The sequence below is a fragment of the Corythoichthys intestinalis genome, chromosome 16 (assembly GCF_030265065.1).
Source record: "Corythoichthys intestinalis isolate RoL2023-P3 chromosome 16, ASM3026506v1, whole genome shotgun sequence".
Classification (NCBI taxonomy): domain Eukaryota; kingdom Metazoa; phylum Chordata; class Actinopteri; order Syngnathiformes; family Syngnathidae; genus Corythoichthys; species Corythoichthys intestinalis.
The window spans coordinates 21,720,996-21,740,014 of NC_080410.1; the positions used below are offsets into that span (position 1 = coordinate 21,720,996).

At 40.1% G+C, this 19,019-nt stretch overlaps 1 protein-coding gene across 8 annotated transcripts; it reads left to right on the top strand.

The window, feature by feature from the left end:
• Positions 1 to 1,912: 1,912 nt before the first annotated feature.
• Positions 1,913 to 18,783, top strand: rfx1a (regulatory factor X, 1a (influences HLA class II expression)). 8 transcript variants are annotated; one of them, XM_057817811.1, is made up of 19 exons: positions 1,913 to 2,052; positions 5,974 to 6,136; positions 8,326 to 8,701; positions 8,827 to 8,939; positions 9,005 to 9,100; positions 10,205 to 10,299; positions 10,395 to 10,833; positions 11,866 to 12,047; positions 14,197 to 14,316; positions 14,445 to 14,578; positions 14,707 to 14,825; positions 14,924 to 15,030; positions 15,360 to 15,511; positions 15,778 to 15,875; positions 15,981 to 16,130; positions 16,223 to 16,431; positions 16,532 to 16,685; positions 16,771 to 16,816; positions 16,895 to 18,783. In XM_057817811.1, the coding sequence occupies exons 2-19, from the start codon at positions 6,002 to 6,004 to the stop codon at positions 17,053 to 17,055; spliced, it is 2,886 nt and encodes a 961-aa protein (XP_057673794.1). In that variant the 5' UTR covers positions 1,913 to 2,052; positions 5,974 to 6,001; the 3' UTR covers positions 17,056 to 18,783. The 8 variants fall into 8 exon arrangements, with proteins under 8 accessions (XP_057673794.1, XP_057673798.1, XP_057673799.1 ...); XM_057817815.1 differs by having other exon boundaries at positions 16,898 to 18,783; XM_057817816.1 differs by having other exon boundaries at positions 11,872 to 12,047.
• Positions 18,784 to 19,019: the final 236 nt, after the last annotated feature.

The window sequence follows — 19,019 nt, forward strand, 5'->3', positions numbered from 1 at the left end:
AGGAGCGACTTCATCTTTGGAAGGTAAAAATTTTCATCGCCATTTCTACCACAAAGTACTGGCACCTAATTTTTAATATGCAGTGTATCACAAAAGTGAGTACACCCCACGCATTTCTGCAGATATTTAAGTATATCTTTTCATGGGACAACAATGACAAAATGAAACTTTGACACAATAAAAAGAAGTCTGTGTGCAGCTTATATAATACAGTGTATTTATTTTCCCCTCAAAATAACTCAAAATATAGCCATTAATATCTAAACCCCTGGCAACAAAAGTGAGTACACCCCTATGAAAAAATGCACATCCCTAAATGTCCAAATTGAGTACTGCTTGTCATTTTCCCTCCAAAATGTCATGTGACTCGTGACAGGAGTGCTGTCAGCATTGCTGCAAATAATTGAAGAGGTGGGGGGTCAGCCTGTTAGTGCTCAGACCGTACGCCGTACTCTACATCAAATTTGTGTGCATGACTGTCATCTGAAGACGGTACACAAGAAAGCCTGCAAACAGTTTGCGAAGACATGTCAACAAAGCACATGGATTGCTGGAACCATGTCCTATGGTCTGATGAGACGGGCGGGCTTTCTTATGTACTGTCTGACCAAGGCGGAAGTGCTCGCCGAAACATGTCACGTAAATAAAACCACCTACTACTGCCTGGGATAAAAGAAAAGGTTTGACGAATTTCTTGTGTACTGTATTCAGAAGAGGCGTCCCGCTGGGGGGAAAGCCATGCACACCAATTTGATGTAGAGTACGGCGTATGGTCTTTGAACTAACAGGCTGAGCCCCACCTTTTTAATCTCTGCAGCAATACCCACAGCACTCCTGTAATGAGTCACATGACATTTTGGAGGGAAAATGACAAGTAGTACTCAATTTGGACATTTAGGGATGTGCGTTTTTTCATAGGAGTGTAGTCACTTTTGTTGCCTGGGGCTTAGATAATAATGGCTATATTTTGAGGTATTTTGACGGGAAAATAAATTAACTCTATTAAATAAGCTGCACACAGACTACTTTTCATTTTGTCATAGTTTCATTTTGTCAGTGTTGTCCCATGAAAAGATATATATCTGCAGAATCCGAGGGGTGTACTCACTTTTGCGATACACTGTATCTATAAAACAGCACCAGGTTATCACATTTTTAATGAAAACGGTTATTTTTTCAGTTATCTGGCATCCTAATAGACTGTAACATATTGAAAGAGGAACAGAGCTATTTGACCTTCCCAGCAAAAGGTCAATTGCACGATCTCTCCAATTTATGCCAATTTAGAAGAGATGGCCAGCATTCCAGAGGATAAAGGGGGAACACAATTGCCAACACAATTTCAGTAGGCTATTATTTTAGAAAACTGATAATAATGTTAAAAGCATTTAAATCACTGGAATCCCCCCTCTAATGTGGGTTCTGAATTTGTGTTTACACTGTTTGACCTTTTTTTTTTTTTTTTGAAGGGGGGGGGGGTATAATTAACCACTAGATGGCAGCTCACTACTTTGTTTGACAGAAAATCTGACTAAGAAAGAAGATGAAAATTGGAAGTATTGCAGCTCATTTTACTTTTTGCTTAAGTTTACTGGACGTCACAATCCTCTTCAATCCAACCCCTACACCTTCAGAAAGCAAATGCAGCATTTGTTTAAATACCTGAGGAAAAATAAGTGCCATGATTACGATAAAACATATCGAGGGTCGGTATTGAACTCTAACTCGCGATGGAGGGGGGATTACTTGCATTGTGCTGCATCTGCTTGGATACCGTCAGAAAAATGGGCGTGTAGGGCTTTGTCGTAAAAATGTGCTAGTACTATCACTTTAAGAGAATTCGATCGTAGCCAGCCAATCAGGCTCACGCAGGGGGAGAAAAGGGAGAGGGGTGGGTAGCAACAGTTGCCCTGGTGAGGACGAAGCGCCATAGCCACGGTAGCCCTGGCGACAAGAACCCGGCAACGAGAATCAACAACAACAAGGACTGAATCGGCCATAAATTTAAAAGAAGAGCTTTTAACGCCGGGAAATACACACGTGGAATCACAGGTGAAGCCCGTGGCGCCCACGGAATATTTTACGCCCAATACTGGATGAAACGAGGGGGCTTTTTAACCCTTATTTCTATCAGGCAGCTGGATTAAAACATTACTCTGCAAACTAGCTGTAGTGCCGATAATGTTACTTGTGGTTGTCCGGAATGTGGCCATTTGCACCCACTCGTGTCTGGGTTGTCAGTCTGCCTGCCGTGACGACGCAGCCAGGATGCTGCGGGCCGTTGTTATGGCGATGTCAAAAGCGAAAGGTAACAGTTACAAAATGGCGGTTGTTGGAGCGCTCGGGAGCACTGTTTGGAGATACTTGGCGACACTGGAGTCACGCCACACCTGGCTCGTGTTGTTTTATACATCACAGAATTAGTTAGAGTTCCTAGTTGGCCGTGCTGTGCCTCGCTCTTTTATTCGTCCTTTAGTCGTAACGCGGATTCAACAGCGTCTTCTAACAAAAGTCCATCGGCACGTATCGTTCCATAGAATCCATACACAAAGAGATGTCAATTTACCACAGCCAATATTCGAAAAACGTGTTAACAATAATTGCGATAGTGTTTAAATAAGGACACGATCGTGTTACCTTCCGTATAAATACTGTAATTGTCAAGAGAGACAGCCAGCGAGGGCATGTGGCGGACATTGACGACTCAAGAGGCGTGGCAAAAGAAAGCGACTGCGTGGGAGTCATGTATTTTGAAGCATATACAGCAGGGACGTGTGGTGAGGTTCATGGTTGGTGAGGCACTGACTCCTTTAGTGTCAGATTTCCAAATATATAAACCCAAAAGGGTAGCTTATTCAATTGGCTACTGGTTATTTCATATCTCATCAGCATTCTTCACAAAACACGCACACACGGTACATATTATCGATACGTAAAAGTAAGAAAATAACATGCATTTGCTCTACACCCTCAATGTGTTGGTCGTCGCAATTCTATAATTCATGCAAAATAAATGAGAGTAAAGAATGGTGTACAAAACCACAGAATTCAATTCTGACCTTTAGTGAAATATTCAGTTGTTTTTAAAACTTTTAATTCTGATACTTTAATCAATTTATTACAGATTGCTAAACAAAAAGTGTGAAAAGAAAAACAAAGAATATTTTATTTAAGGCCAAAATTTAGTTTTTAAATATTCTATTGTATTTTTCTTGGTCTAAGCTCTTTTTTTTTTTCTTTTTTAATAAGATTGAAATGAAAACTTTGTGCTCTTGCGCCTGTCCTTCACCACAAAAACCGGCGTTACTTTGGAAGGGCATAGGTTTGGTATCAACATTCGTAGGGACAATATAACAGCATAACCTGCATGTAGGTACACTTTTTGCTGGGGACGGGACATTAATTAGACCAAACAGATTGGATGAAGGGGGCAAAGGGCCACATTTCTCATGTATATGAACCTAATTAATTAATAGGCAAAATGATCAATGCAAAATAAATCCTTATCTTCTGATAATAACTTTTACATGCATTGGTTCAGATGATACACTGTTCGATTCAAACATTTGTTTTCAAAAAATACTAAAGAAACATTTTGAAAACTTCCTCAATAAATGTCTGGTTTTTATTAGCAAACATAAACATAATGAAAATAATTCACTTAATAATGGTAGGGTCAATTCTATCCTTACAACATATGGAACTATTGAAAGATCTAAATTCTCTATATAACTGAACATTATATCATGCAAAAAAGGTAAGGTTGCTTAAAAGTTGGTGGGGACAATTTTAGCATCCTGAAAACTTGGTAGTGTTATGTCCCTACCGTCCCTATGCAAACCTACGCCCTTTTTGTAAAAGTCCTCCTTATTTTCCTTTACTTTAAAAAAAATCTCTCCGCCTCAATGGAGAGGATTGCTTCAATTAGATCGTTCTGTGTTCTATTTGACAAGCCAGAAAACACAGTGGATGTGTCCAAAAGTCTAGCTAACCTTTCATCTTTCTCAGCAAAACCATGTAATCGTTCTACATATATGCCACGTTTAGAAGAGCTTACACGCTCATCGTTACCACAAAATGTTAACTCCTGTTTAGCTAGGATGCAGGTTGCATTAATGAGGTATTTCAAACTCTTTACCTTAGCATTCTGGATGCTACCGTTGAGATTCCGCTGTTCGTCAAAGCCAAATCGATCCTTGAGCTTCCAAAAGTTTTAAAAGCAATCAGGCTTTGAATGTGAGTGGTCGAGCTCTCGTGTTTGCTGAGGCTTCGTGGTAGTTTTTTAATGTCACAATATCTCGTGTTAGTCCAGACATTGGCACAAGTTGAGAAAAAAAGGCAGGGAAAGCAGCAAAGCCGATTTTTTCGAAGGACAGCCACATAGCCAGTCTTTTTTTCGGGTGTACCAGTCCGTTTGAAAAGCGCGAGTTATCTTCTGTCCCGTAGTTTGAAGCAAACCTTTTAGCTCCGGTGTTGTGTTAACCGCGTCCACATTTAACGGAAAGTCCAGTTTCACGTACGCCCCCTTGCAGTGCGGCAGAGTACTATCTGCCGCAATCTGTGCCTTTTCACTGCGGTTTTATTTCCCATCAGCAAAACTAAATATGTCGCTAACAAACATTAAACTTTAAGGGATAAAGACATTAGCCAGACTGTGGAAAATCAGGTCAAATAAACGTATCTGGAAACATTATAATGGCGACATGCAGATGTACGGCAACCAGCACGCTCCAATTCCATGTATCAACCCAGTTTGTAATGGATTGCGCAATCAGAGGTGAGGCTGTACTCGTTGCTGCCGCACCTCTCGTTTCATTTCTTTATTTGAACAGGAAATAGGCAAATTCAGCGATTTTGACTATAAAAAATGTTTGAAATGAGTCATACATAAAGAGCAATGGACAAATATTCATATAAATTTGATGCTATAATTATTTTTTTGTCATGATGACAGGTGAGGCTCTGCCTCACCTGCCTCCCCTGACCGCACGTCACTGATATACAGTAATAAGAGAGATGACCACAAGATACGATTTTTCTGTAAAAACCTTACACGGAAAAGGCTATTCTATTTTGTGTCTAATTGTTGTGGTTTTCTTTTCAAGTCATTCAATTAAAGGTGGCCTGTTTTGAAGTTCCAAATCCACTTTTGGGCCCAATCACCCAATAGCTCTGCTTCTCCGTCGTTATCTTACATTTTGGAAAAAAAAATCTCACACCACCAAACAAAAATGTCACAAACATTTAAATTGATACAATATTGACCCCAATTTACTCCCATATTTACTTAGTCTGTGGAATCTGGTCCATTTTAGCAGATGAAGAGAAGACTACCCTGACTGTATAAGTGGCAAAATCAAGGGCGTAGGTTTAATCTCAACATTGGTAGGGACGATATAACAGAATAACCTTCATGTACACTTTTTGCCAGTGATGGGACATTAATAAGAACAAACAGATTATTGAACGGGGGTTAGGACAACATTTCTCACGAATATGAACCTAATTAATTGATAAGCTAAATGATCAATGCAAAAAAAAAATTTGTATTGACTTATACTAACGTTCTTGTATATGGTTTCAGGCAATACAACGTTCGATTGTGTCCCCCTTAAGTGGACCCATTCTTGGATAACTCCCCGTTTTTTTTTCTGTTTTTGTTTTTTAAAATAAAGGGACATGCACTCTGAAGCCACCGCGTTGCATTTCCGTAATGCTCGAATTGCAAACAATAATCCAAATGAGGGATTGCTAGCTTTGTTGTTGATCGTGGAGGCTGGCCTGACCGCAGTATTTTTGCAGCTTAGCAAGTTCACACAGTTTAATGTTATGCTAACTCTGATGCAGGTCTGACTTTCAGTGTCAAAATTAGTGGTGTTTCCCCCACCTCCACAACATTGATGTCTTTTTACATTACTTACAGTGACTGCTGCTGGCTAAAAAAAAAACTTCTAATATCCTTTCTCTTCGAAGGGGGCGGAGGAGGCTGCATGTTGTTGACATGAATCTGTCGGGGCTGTGTGAGTGTACGTTTGTGGCGGTGGAAGGGGGGGCTCAAGTCATCAGCCAATCAAATGTGCGTTTGAGGAGGTTAAAAAATGGACCGGCACATTCAGCAAGTGAAAAGGGGATAAATGTAAGTCTGAATATAATGAAAATGATGCACTTAATGATTATATATTATATTAATACTATTATTATATAACTGAACCCATTATATAATGCAAAAAAGGTTTCTTAAAAGTTGGTGTGGACAATTTCAGCATCCTGGAAAGGCTGGTAGTGTTATGTCCCTACCGTCCCTATGCAAACCTTCGCCCTTGGGCAAAAGGTTAATTGGACCTTCTGCCGTCTTGCATTTTATTGTTCTGATTGTCTCTCTACTCTATGTGCTTACATAGCTGATGAAAAATACTTAATTGTGATAAATAATTTTCTCACAGTGGTGTAACCAAAAATTGTATTCAAAAGGACTGTTACTTTAAAATAATGACTCAAGTCAAAGTAAAAAGTGCTACTCCAGATAAATGCAAGAGCAAGTATTCAGTGAAAAAAAATACAACTCAAGTACTGAGTAATTAGTGATTCACCTTGTAAATTTGATTAAATAGCACATGTCAGTTTATTAGGTATAAGTACAAAATAGGAATTCACAAGCTTGTATTTCACTTTACCACAATTATCACTTGCTTTGATTGTATGCAGGAAACAACAAAATAGAATCAACAAAGATGCTTAAACATCTAGTTAGCTAGACTGTAATTTGATTGTGTTTAATTTTAACAGGTGGATTCACACACATTTATTAGTAGTGCTGACATCTCTTTCACTGTTCAAAAACAATATGAATTCTTTATCTTCAGTTTTGTGCGTACAAATGCAGATAGATTTTCTTCCTACTCCTATTGAGTGCACACCGCCGCTTGGACTGCGAGGAACAGAGGACTCCAACAGTCTGATTTAGTTGAACAAACTTAAATTTGCATTTACGTGCTTTGGTTGATATGCAGGTTTTATTCCACAGAGCATTCATACATTTCGCAAACAGACTGCGACAGCCTGAGACAGTGTATGTTTTTTTTAAGTTCAAAGGGGAGTTCTTATGGACTGTAACTCTGATAATTTAGGCAGGCACAGATGGTAGTGCATGATATATCGCCTTTGTTTTTCCATTTTCTCTGTACTCCTCATCCTCACTTTATGTAGGTGTATACAGATTTCTGCCATGTTTCATGAAAATGAGTAATTTTTAAAACAATGCTTCTGTATTATGCCCTGGAGGCTGTCTGCTGTCATGTGAACACCTGACTGAGTTAATATGAGAAATGAAATCAAACGTCAATAGTTGTTTTGTCGAATTGGTAAAACTGTCATCTGACACAAGTCTTTTGAGACAAAAAAGGGTGGAATGAAGATCAATGTTTCTGGGTAAAATTAACAATTCCTCTTTACAAAAATACTCAAGTAAAAAAAAGTTTGCTGTATTAAAACTTATCAGACAAATACCATGAATCCCAAAATTTACTTCATTAAATTTAGCGGAGTAAATATAGATGGTTACAACCCACTTCTAGTTTTCAGATTGAAATTGGATAATTTTCTGCAGCACACCTGATTAATCTCTCTCAGAACAGAGGTTTAAAAGACATCACACAACTTTGGGGCCTCAGCATTAGGCACACCATAAAAACTGATGACCCAGTGTAAGACATTTAGATGTTATTTCATCTATACTAACATATTAATCAATGTAAAACTAACACCTGATAGTGTAATTCAAAAGTCAACTTTGTTTGGTCCTCCATAGATTGTTGAGAAGATTTTTTTCCCTACAGTGTAGTATTCTATGCTCCAACTTACAATGCATCCTATTCCTTTGCTACCTTGTACCGCAGTTAAGAGGCAGTGTGATCACATTACAGGTAATAAGACACTGATGCCCCACCTCGCTGGTGGCTTCCACATTAGCTCTATCATTAACTGGCAAGCAGTATTTCAGAACGATAATTGCATCGAGGGAACAAATGGGAAGAGTACTGCAACAGCCTCCTATACTTTTGTTTTGAATGCCTTATTTCAAGAGGGTTGATGTGGAAAGGTAAACACATGCCATCATTAAAACTTGTGATTGCCTATGTGTTTTCTGTTGTTATTTGAAAAACTGCGCTCTAAATTACCAAATTGTTAATTGTTATATGATACTAAAATGAAAAGAGTCTTGCCATTGTATGTGTTCAGCATTCATACTGTTCTGCTTAGAATTTAACTCATAGCTTACAATATTTAACCATAAAATAATTATATATTCTTGTTTATTGCTTTCAGAGGGGTTGCCCAGCCAGTGTCATGGCCACCTCAGGCTATGTTGGCGAGATCCAGCCAGCAGCCCCATCTCAAGGAACTGTTGTCACATCTGGACAGCCTGATGCCAGCTCCACTCCTGCAACTGCATCTCAGTTCCTGTCTGAAATTCAAACCGCTGTGGTCACCCCTACTGTTGTCACTCCAACAGCTCAAACTGCACCCACTGAACAGGCCACTTCAATCAGTACCCAAAAGCCCAGTGCTGGCAGTCAAACCCAATCAACAGCTCAGACTCAGCCCGCACAGACACATTATGTGACAGCAGAAATACAAGGCTCCCCCACACAGTCTGGAAATGGCCAAACTGCTCCACAGTATATAGTTGTTACAGTTACAGGTAATGCATCACACCTTTTTAGCACTGGACTTCGAAAAGCTGCTTTAGCACTAGGTGGTTCAATGACAGTTACAATTGCATGTGCACCTTTTCTTGTAGCCAACTTTTATGAGTTGTTTGTCTAGCAGAGGGTTCCCTTCACTCAAGCGACAGTGTCTCAGACTCCAGTTCCCCTCCAGCTGTTGTCCCGACAGGTGTACCCACGCAGGTTGTTCAACAGGTTCAAACAGCCCAACAGGTAAACAGCCCATCATTGTGTGTTGTACTTTGCACCCTAAACTCCTCTTGTCTTTGTTTGTTTAGAGGTCTGTGGTCCAGGCCACCTCTCAAATAGCCAAGACTGAGCCTGGCTCACAGCTCAGTGTTGCCGGTCTACAGCCAGTTCATATAACCCCAGAGGTAAGGTCATCAATTTGGAAATACCTGTGTATACAATTCAGTTGTGACCATGGGTGGCTAGATTTTATTGCCACTTTGCAATACATCATCAGTGTGGTGGGATTTAGCTCTTTTTTTTTGGCAGTCGAGTGACAGAATTAGTCAGGACAGAATCTAAGGAAGAAAGACATCATGCAGTCTAGGACACCATCTAGATCCCTTTCGACATTATTCACTATAAGCAGTCGCTCTACTGGTTATCTATGCATGTGGAGAAAGACTCGCCAGCTGCCGACTGCTACCAGCTACAAGTAGGTCAGGGACACAAGTAAGATAGCATCTATGGAGTTAACTGGTATTCATAATGAAGTGGGTATAATGGTGCCTTGAGGTCAGGAAAAAAAAGCACTTTACAATATTATACCTTATGAAAATAAAGTAATAAAATAATTACAGTAGCTAGAATGTAAGCAGTTCGAATGATTTAATGCTGCAATTCACTTAGTCGTGCTACCTCCTCTGGTGTGTCCATTTTGACCACCAGGAGGGGCAGTATAATAGACTCATGCAGAGCGACCAAAAATAGTAATTCTGTTAATACTACTACAGTAAGTGATTCTGTATCTCATTTTTTATGGAGGATAAAGAATACCTGCCTGTTATTATTGTTCATCAATCTACACTTGTTGCTCCACTGTTTGTGTCCAAATATCCTTTCCTTACACTGTCAATGCTAACAATTAGCATGGGCGTGTTTTTTTTTTTGTGTGTGTATTATTTCCTATCATTAAGCTATTTAAACTTTCCTGCAGCAAAGCTGTGTAGTTATTTTAAATGGCAATTCAGTTTGTTTTGTTGTCTTTAGTCTGATATTAAAACATCTGTGAGTGTCATTAAACAGAAGCCTACTTGTTGTTTATTGCCACTGTGTATTGTTAAGTTTTGTATAATTGTGTTCTCGGCCATCATAAAGCGCTCATATCTCAGGTTTGTGCTCTCAAGTTGAAGCAAAAAAAAAAAAAAAAAAAAATCTGCCAAATTGACGATGAATATATCGAAAAAGTCAAGGCATCAAATGTATCTAACACCTCTTGAACTGTCATGTATGTTTATTTGTTTTCATAGCAACAACAGCTCACACCAGTCCAGGTTCAACATGTGTACACCAATCAAGTGCAGTATGTGGAAGGAGGAGATACCAACTACACCACCAGCACTATGTTAGTCATTTCTTATCTGACATTGGCAAACAAACTCTTGACTTTTACAGCTTCAGTTTTCAGGGTTCTAACATTTATTTTAATCTCCCATCCAGTCGTTCCGGCACTTTCCCTTATAGTGACACAGCCCTGTACACTCAGTCCACTGCTGGCCAGTACTATGAAGGTCAGCCAACCTCAGGCACGCAGGCCTCCACCCCTGGCACACCTCTAACTGTCTCTGTGACCACTGGCACAACAGGCGCCGTGTCCATGTTTGTGGCTCAGCCTAGCAGTGCAACAGGGGGAGGGGCCACAGTGGTATCCACAGGTGGTACCACAAATGGGTCAGGGGATGGGGCAGGAACTAATGGTGGTGGCGCAGGAAGTTATGTGATCCAGGGGGGTTACATGTTGGGCAGCAGCAGCAGCAGCAGTAGCAGCGGCGGGTCAGCTGGCAACAGTCAGAGCTACTCCCACACAGCCCGCGCCTCCCCAGCCACTGTGAGTATAACAGAGGGCGAGGAGAGTAGCGTGCCGTCGGCAGACAAGAAGGTATGCAGAGGCTCCAAGCGAAGGAATTTCTTTTCATTCTGTTTTCATTTGCACAACCCTTTGGTGCCACACACTAATGTCGTCATGTGGAAAGCACAATTAAAAATGGCGAGATTATCACCACAGGAGAATTTTAATACAAACAATGCAATCCTGTATTATTGAACCCATTTGTAGCTCTTGAAGCATACTATATTTTTAACTGTGTTTTCCAGCTAAAGGAAAACCAAACCATGATCTCATTGCTTTCATACCATTGCAGTGCATGTACAGGGGTGGCTTTGAATTGCTTGAAATGCCCCAAAAGCATCATGTAGAATTCCATATGATAATGGGTACCAACTTCTCTTTGGCAGACATTCCATCAGTATTTCAGGTCATTAATTCATTGCATACCAATGTTGTATGCCACGGCACGCACACAAAGGTATTTGTGTTCTCATTTCAAATGGTCTGCAAACTATTTGTTGTTGATATTGAATAGAAAATACATGTGCATGTAGTGTGTAATCGAAGAGCCAACATATCTATGCAACTCACAAAAGTTAGGGATATTGGGCTTTCTGGTAGAATTTTAGGATTAACTCAAAATGAACAATAAACTCTGAATGTTTCCTTAATTGGACCTTTTCTAATCTTTTCAATGCATATGGCGAAATGTCCGATATGTCAGTATTTTTTATAAAAACATGCTGCTCCCTAACAAGCAGTTAAATGTCAAAATGTACAACTTTTGTTTGACCCATCAACATTTCCAAAAAGTCTGTTACTCCCCTCTCACTCTTGAGTCTTGACCCAAGAAATGTATCGGTTGAGTCATAAATAATTTTAAAAAATGAAAATTTTGTTATTTCCCCCGTAACAAAAATTCAGCAAAAACTGCTGAAACATTGGACAATTAGATTGGCTAGATTATATCCTAAAACCAAAAAGACCAATGCAACCTTTTGTGAGCAGTTTTTGTTGTGTTTTGATATGTCTTATCTTTGCTAATTGCACCAGTCTCCTACTTTTCCCTTGCCTGCCGGTCAGGTACAGTGGTTGCTGGACAACTATGAGACTGCTGAGGGAGTCAGTCTGCCACGCTCAACCCTGTACTGCCATTACCTGCTGCATTGCCAAGAGCAGAAGCTGGAGCCTGTTAATGCTGCCTCTTTCGGGAAACTCATTCGATCTGTTTTCATGGGATTGCGTACACGACGCCTTGGTACACGGTAAGAAGGATCATTAGGCACATTTGGAAGTACATACTATTATCTTTTTGTAATCAACTTGTAGCATGCTAGCTGAAGTCAATATGATGTTCTAGTTTTGCATTTGTTGATTTTCCCAACATTTTATGAACAAATATATCTATGACAATGACGCTCTTTTGATAGCGTTGGCGGGCATCATTTAAGAGCTGTGTCACAAACTCTTCATCACTCTGGACAACTTTTTTTGCATTGAACTTATATGTAGATACAGTGGGACAAATAAGTATTTAGTCAACCACCAATTGTGCAAGTTCTCCAACTTGAAAAGATTAGAGAGGCCTACAATTGTCAACATGGGTAAACCTCAACCATGAGTGACAGAATGTGGAAAAAAAAAAAGAAAATCACATTGTTTGATTTTTAAAGAATTTATTTCCAAATTAGAGTGGAAAATAAGTATTTGGTCACCTACAAACAAGCAAGATTTGTGGCTGTCAAAGAGGTCTAGCTTCTTCTAACGAGGTCTAACGAGGCTTCACTTGTTACCTGTATTAATGGAACGGTTTTAACTGATTATCGGTATAAAAGACACCTGTCCACAATCTTGGACTGTCAAACTCCAAACTCCACTATGGCCAAGACCAAAGAGCTGTTGAAGGACACCAGTGACAAAATTGTAGACCTGCACCAGGCTGGGAAGACTGAATCTGTAATAGGTAAAACGCTTGGTGTAAAGAAATCAACCGTGGGAGCAATTATTAGAAAATGGAAGACATACAAGACCACTGATAATCTCCCTCGATCTGGGGCTCCATGCAAGATCTCACCCCGAGGCGTCAAAATGATAACAAGAACGGTGAGCAAAAATCCCAGAACCACACGGGGGGACCTAGTGAATGACCGACAGAGAGCTGGGACCACAGTAACAAAGGCTACTATCAGTAACACAATGCACCGCCAGGGACTCAAATCCTGCACTGCCAGACGTGTCCCCCTGCTGAAGCCAGTATACGTCCAGGCTCATCTGCGGTTCGCTAGAGAGCATTTGGGTGATCCAGAAGAGGACTGCGAGAATGTGTTATGGTCAGATGAAAACAAAATAGAACTTTTTGGTAGAAACACAGGTTCTCGTGTTTGGAGGATAAAGAATACTGAATTGCATCCGTAGAACACCATGCTTTGGGGATGTTTTTCTGCAAAGGGACCAGGACAACTGATCTGTGTAAAGGAAAGAATGAATGGGGCTATGTATCGAGAGATTTTGAGTGAAACTCTCCTTCCATCAGCAAGGGCATTGAAGATGAGACGTGGCTGGGTCTTTCAGCATGACAATGATCCCAAACACACAGCCAGGGCAACAAAGGAGTGGCTTCGTAAGAAGCATTTCAAGGTCCTGGAGTGGCCTAGCCAGTCTCCAGATCTCAACCCCATAGAAAATCTGTGGAAGGAGATGAACGTTTGTGTTGCCCAACGACAGCCCCAAAACATCACTGCTCTAGAGGAGATCTGCATGGAGGAATAGGCCAAAATACCAGCAACAGTGTGAGTGTGTGAAAAGCTTGTGAAGAGTTACAGAAAACGTTTGGCCTGTTATTGCCAACAAAGGGTACATAACAAAGTATTCAGATGAACTTTTGGTATTGACCAAATACTTATTTTCCACCATGATCTGTAAATAAATTCTTTAAAAATCAAACAATGTGATTTTCTGTTTTTTTCCCACATTCTGTCTCTCGTGGTTGAGGTTTACCCATGTTGTCAATTACAAGCCTCTCTAATATTTTCAAGTGGGAGAACTTGCACAATTAGTGGTTGACTAAATACTTATTTGCCCCACTGTACATTTCAAGTAGTACCTAAATTGTTGGTTACTGCAATGTGACATTTAGCTGAACGTGATAAATTATGCGCAATATCTTATAGCTTTGGAAAATGTTCTTAGTGTGGGAGGAAACGTGGGCTGTGATGTAAACACAGCTTGTCCTTGGATTTGTAAGTTTGACATCAGAGGAGAAACCGTGAAAGTTAGTTTATTCAGTTAGTTTGAAATTAAATAATCATTTTCCGTGTAATCATTTGACCTTTTTGACAGTTTATATACATTACTGAAAATATGTCAATTTTCCATTATATATTCATGAAATTAAAACATTTCGTTATCTGACAGGGGCAATTCTAAATACCACTATTATGGCCTGAGAATCAAGGCAGGTTCTTCTCTTCTCCGCCTAATGGAAGATCAGCAACATTTGGCTATGAGGCAACAGCCCTTTTCTCAAAAACAGAGGTACATGCATCACATCACTGTAGACCTTTTGATGAAAACAATTCCACTCTGTCTGTATGGATTGTTTTGGTTCAGTCATCAAAATGATCCTTTTTATTGTCTCATTGACTTTGTCCTCATCCAATCAGGTTGAAGCCTGTGCATAAAGTGGAGGGAATGACCAATGGGACAGCTTCAGGAGCAGGACAGCAGCAACTTCAACAGCAGGGTTCTGGACAGGTGGACATCAGCACCCAGGTTCAGCAGTACCAGCAGTTCCTTGGTTAGTTATTTTCTATTGCGTGGAGGTTAACTGAAGCCACCTTACCACATAATTAATATAGGAAATCACCCTCCCTTTCTTTAATGACTTTTCTAATTGAGTTTTCGTGTCATGTGTCCTTTGGCCAGATGCAACTAGAACACTGCCAGAGTTTCCAGATATTGACCTCCAAGGGAAGCCGCTACCCGAGGGTATTGAACTGGATCACATAAAGAGTTTTCAACTACTCTACAGAGAACACTGTGAGGTAATGAAGTGGAAGGATTTTTAAAAATCTATGTGTAGAAAAGAAATATATTGTACAGTATTTGTTATGGCTCACAGATTCCTTTTTTTCTCTGTCAGGCCATACTAGACGTGATGGTCAATCTTCAATTTACCTTAGTCGAGACCTTGTGGAAAAGCTTCTGGAGGTTCAGTCAGAGTCAGGCTGGAGATGCCACATTGGCTGTGTGAGTGTTTCAGATTCCTCACATACATATACGGGTGTGAGGTTAGGAGTTTTCTTAGCCCGACAAAAAAAAACTTGTTGCCTGCCTCAACGTCAATTGGCAAGCCTTGGGCAAGGCAAGCTTTGCGTACTAAATTGCTAAGTCTAAACGGTCAAATGTTTATACCTGCATGTGTGTCTGGATGAAATTTGAATTGGAATGCAAAAAATGATGTTTATAGTTACTTTTAGGGCACGCGCCATCGCTGAGTCAAAAAAAATCCAACACATTCAAAGAGATTTTTAAGTGGAATCATTTGAAATATTAATGAAAGCTTTTTATGTTACTAGTCATGACGAATCTGAAAAGCGTCTCCCAAAGTCCTGCCTGGTGCTGCTGTGCAAGTATGACCCAGTGCTGCGCTGGAGCCGTGACTGTGACAACAGCTTATATCAGGGCCTGGTGGAAATCCTTATCCCTGATGTTCTCAGGCCAATCCCCAGTAAGGCATCTAAAAAGCATTATTCTGTAGTTTGTAAAATCTGTCAATATAAGATGTCAAAATTGAAGTATACGTCCTTACTTTTGTCCCTCCATTCATCAGACATTGAAATATAAAAAAACACTTTTTTTTCTTTCTTTTTTTTTTAGCACCTTTTTTTTTTTTTTTTAACTCGACATCTTTTTTTATTCTTCAATGAAACAGTCAACTGAACTGATTTCTTTATGATCATTACATGATTGCAATATCCATCCCTCTGTCCTCAGGTGCCTTAACTCAAGCAATTCGGAACTTTGCCAAAAGCCTGGAGAGCTGGTTGACCAACGCAATGATGAATATCCCTGAGGAAATGGTTCGCGTCAAGGTATGAGAGCTTTTTTTGTGCTAAGAATGAGCTGAAATAGAGAATGATTCTTTTCTTATCAATACAGCTCCAATTATTTCTCTGGATATTGCTTGTTCTTCTCAGGTGACATCAGCCAGTGCATTTGCCCAGACACTGCGGCGCTACACCAGTCTCAACCATCTGGCCCAGGCGGCTCGTGCAGTCCTCCAGAACACTGCCCAGATCAACCAAATGCTCTCTGACCTCAACCGTGTTGACTTTGCTAATGTTCAGGTTAATGTAATGTTATGCTGTTGTAAACACTGAGAACATGAGACTGTTATATAATACTTATAGATTGCCCTGATCCTATTCACCCTATGCAGGAGCAGGCCTCATGGGTATGTCGCTGTGAAGACCGCGTTGTCCAAAGACTAGAGCAGGACTTTAAGCTGACCCTCCAGCAACAGAACTCATTGGAGCAATGGGCTGCTTGGCTGGATGGTGTGGTTTCTCAGGTGTTAAAACCCCACCAACACAGCCCTACCTTTCCTAAGGCTGCCAAGCTGTTCCTGCTCAAGTGGTCCTTTTACAGGTGTGGAACAGTCAAAGCAATGTGTGATCATATTTAATTCCACATTGATAAACAAGAGTAAAACAACTTAGTGACTCCATTCCTCACATTTATTCTCCAGCTCCATGGTGATTCGGGATCTAACTCTGCGCAGTGCTGCCAGTTTTGGCTCCTTTCACTTGATCCGCCTTCTGTATGACGAGTACATGTACTACCTGATAGAGCATAGAGTAGCCCAGGCTAAAGGAGAGACCCCCATTGCCGTGATGGGAGAGGTAACAACACTTGCAGGCTTGCCTAAACTCAAGATATGATTGCCAGCATACAGTCATAATCACGTATCCCCAATCTTGTGATTAGTTTGCCAGTTTAGGACGAGGACTAAACATACTGGATGGTGACAAAGGTAACAGTGCTCAAACATTATGTCACTCCAGCTACGTCTCATGCATATCCTAAAAATGTTTTTTCATTTTTGGTCCAGAAGAAGAAGAGGAGGAAGAGGAGGAAAGTGATGAGGAAGGTCAGGAGCTGTCCCTGCCGTCAGACGCTGTAGTGTTAGGAGACGAGTCCCTGGAGCCTCCTGCCAAGCTGGCCAGAACAGACCAGAGGGTCCTCTTCACTACAGGGCCAGCTGACCACTAACAAGTATTAGACCACTAGAAGGAGGAACTGATCATTACAAAAAGAAGACACCTGTATATTTAGCAGCTATTGTAAATGTGCAAAGTTTTGCTGCTGTCTATTATGCTTACTGTGTGTCTCTCTCGCTGGTTATTGCACATACAACACTTGTTTGATCAATTAAATCAACACATAGGTGGATTGAAGGTACCAGCTTCCCCAATACAAGAAGATGCAATGTGCATTTTCACCCTCACCTGTGTAGACCTGTAAGAAGGAATTTTGCCCAGTCACTGCATTAGCACTTAGAGCCTGGCTGTTTCCTGTCTGTGAAAGTAGTGACTCAATTTTCTCTCTAAATGTCACTGCTTGATTGAAAAATCATTGAACCCACTGTGCTGTGTGTGTCTGGAAAGTTAACGTGATAAAGAAAACCAGCAATGTGTATAACTGGACCTTGAGCTATCAATGTTTGCCATTGTTTTTGTTTTTTAACAAGAAAGTCAAATTTGGGGGGGATTGTTAGTGTGTTTTATGCATGTGTGTGTGTCTGCTGTGTATTCTCTAGTGTGTTTGAAAATGGAGCTGTGTAGGTCTGATTGTGTGCTTGAAGGTCATTCTGAGGACATTTCATTTTAACGTGGGAGACATGTTCAATTTTGCTGCCTGTAAAGAGACATTTGGGGTGTTTTCTAGGAGTGCCTGTCACAGCTGCTACACACCTGTGCAGATAAAACCACAGCTGTGGACTAAGGACTCCCATGTGATGCTGCAAAAATATTCAGTGTGTCACATATTTATGTTTCAAGTGCTTCATCCCTATATTAATTTTACAAATTATTGTTCATGTTCACTCATTTTCCTTTGAAAAATAATTTTGACCACCTATTTCAAGATAGTTCTCTTTGTGCCAAGCCTGGTTTGTTTTATTCTTGTCTAAAGTTATGTGTCTGTGCCTGAGAAAGTACAGGTAATACATGCCACTGTTGAATTTTCCATTACTTTTGAGTTTTGCTGTCACAAAGTGAACCTATTGTGCAGTGTGTGGTGCTGTGAAGTCACACATTTTAGACAAACCTTGTAGGAATTATGGATTTTTTTTTGTGTGATTATATGTTCTGTTATCGATCCTCGTGTTATGTCTGAAGAGTTATCGACACACAGGCTAAGATCTAGCGTCTTTGCACATACTGTCTCACACCTTACATTAAGTCTGACACAATTCTCTTGAAATCATTTTCATCTTTGAAGTATTGTGTGTTAAATTGTGAGTTGCAGGTGTCACATTTCAAATTAACGTCACATCCCTGCAGTTTTGATGTGTGTGGTGATGATTAATCCACTCTGTCCTCCACTATATCAATGCATTCCTGCTAATGGCTTTGTTTTGCTTCATAAACTAAATTTTGTAAACACTGTCACGGTTGGTTGATACACATATTCTTGTGTCGGAATTTACTTTTTACTCACCATAATGTAGGCCTTCTTGTTTCTATCACTTTTATTATTTCTAGGGAGTCCAAATCTAAACCACAACTAATTACATATCATAACAGTCTTCAGCTGATACAAAATACAGTATTTCATTGTTAGTATAATGTTTAGTCTTTTTTTAAAGTGCATTGTTTCTTATAAACAATATAAAGTGAGTAAACTAAACATGTTCAGTGGCAGTGTTTAATGGATTTGGTCTACTGTAAGTATGACTGTGCCTTTGGAGGTGGTAGAATGCAATTCAGATGTTTAATTTTAAATATATAAATTAAAGACTTTTTAAAATTTCATTTCTTCATTCATTTGACCTAAAGTCCACTTTCTGAATTTGCCTAGAATTTGCTAATCTAGCAGACGACCTTACCGGATTCATCGTGCAATACAGACTTGTGAAATATTCCTGTGGTGGATATATTGAAGTCTGTCTGGCGTGCCAGGTTAGTAAATTCAATACCAATTCTTCAGTACTACTCAATATTCTCAGAAATGTG

Bases quoted from the DNA above. Each gene is read 5' to 3' on its own strand.
- rfx1a (XM_057817811.1), top strand. From the start codon at position 6,002: ATGAATCTGTCGGGGCTGTGTGAGTGTACGTTTGTGGCGGTGGAAGGG. The intron at 8,940-9,004 runs GTAAACAGCCCA...TTGTTTGTTTAG, and splicing joins AGGTTCAAACAGCCCAACAG to AGGTCTGTGGTCCAGGCCAC. The intron at 16,817-16,894 runs GTAACAGTGCTC...TTTTTGGTCCAG, and splicing joins CATACTGGATGGTGACAAAG to AAGAAGAAGAGGAGGAAGAG.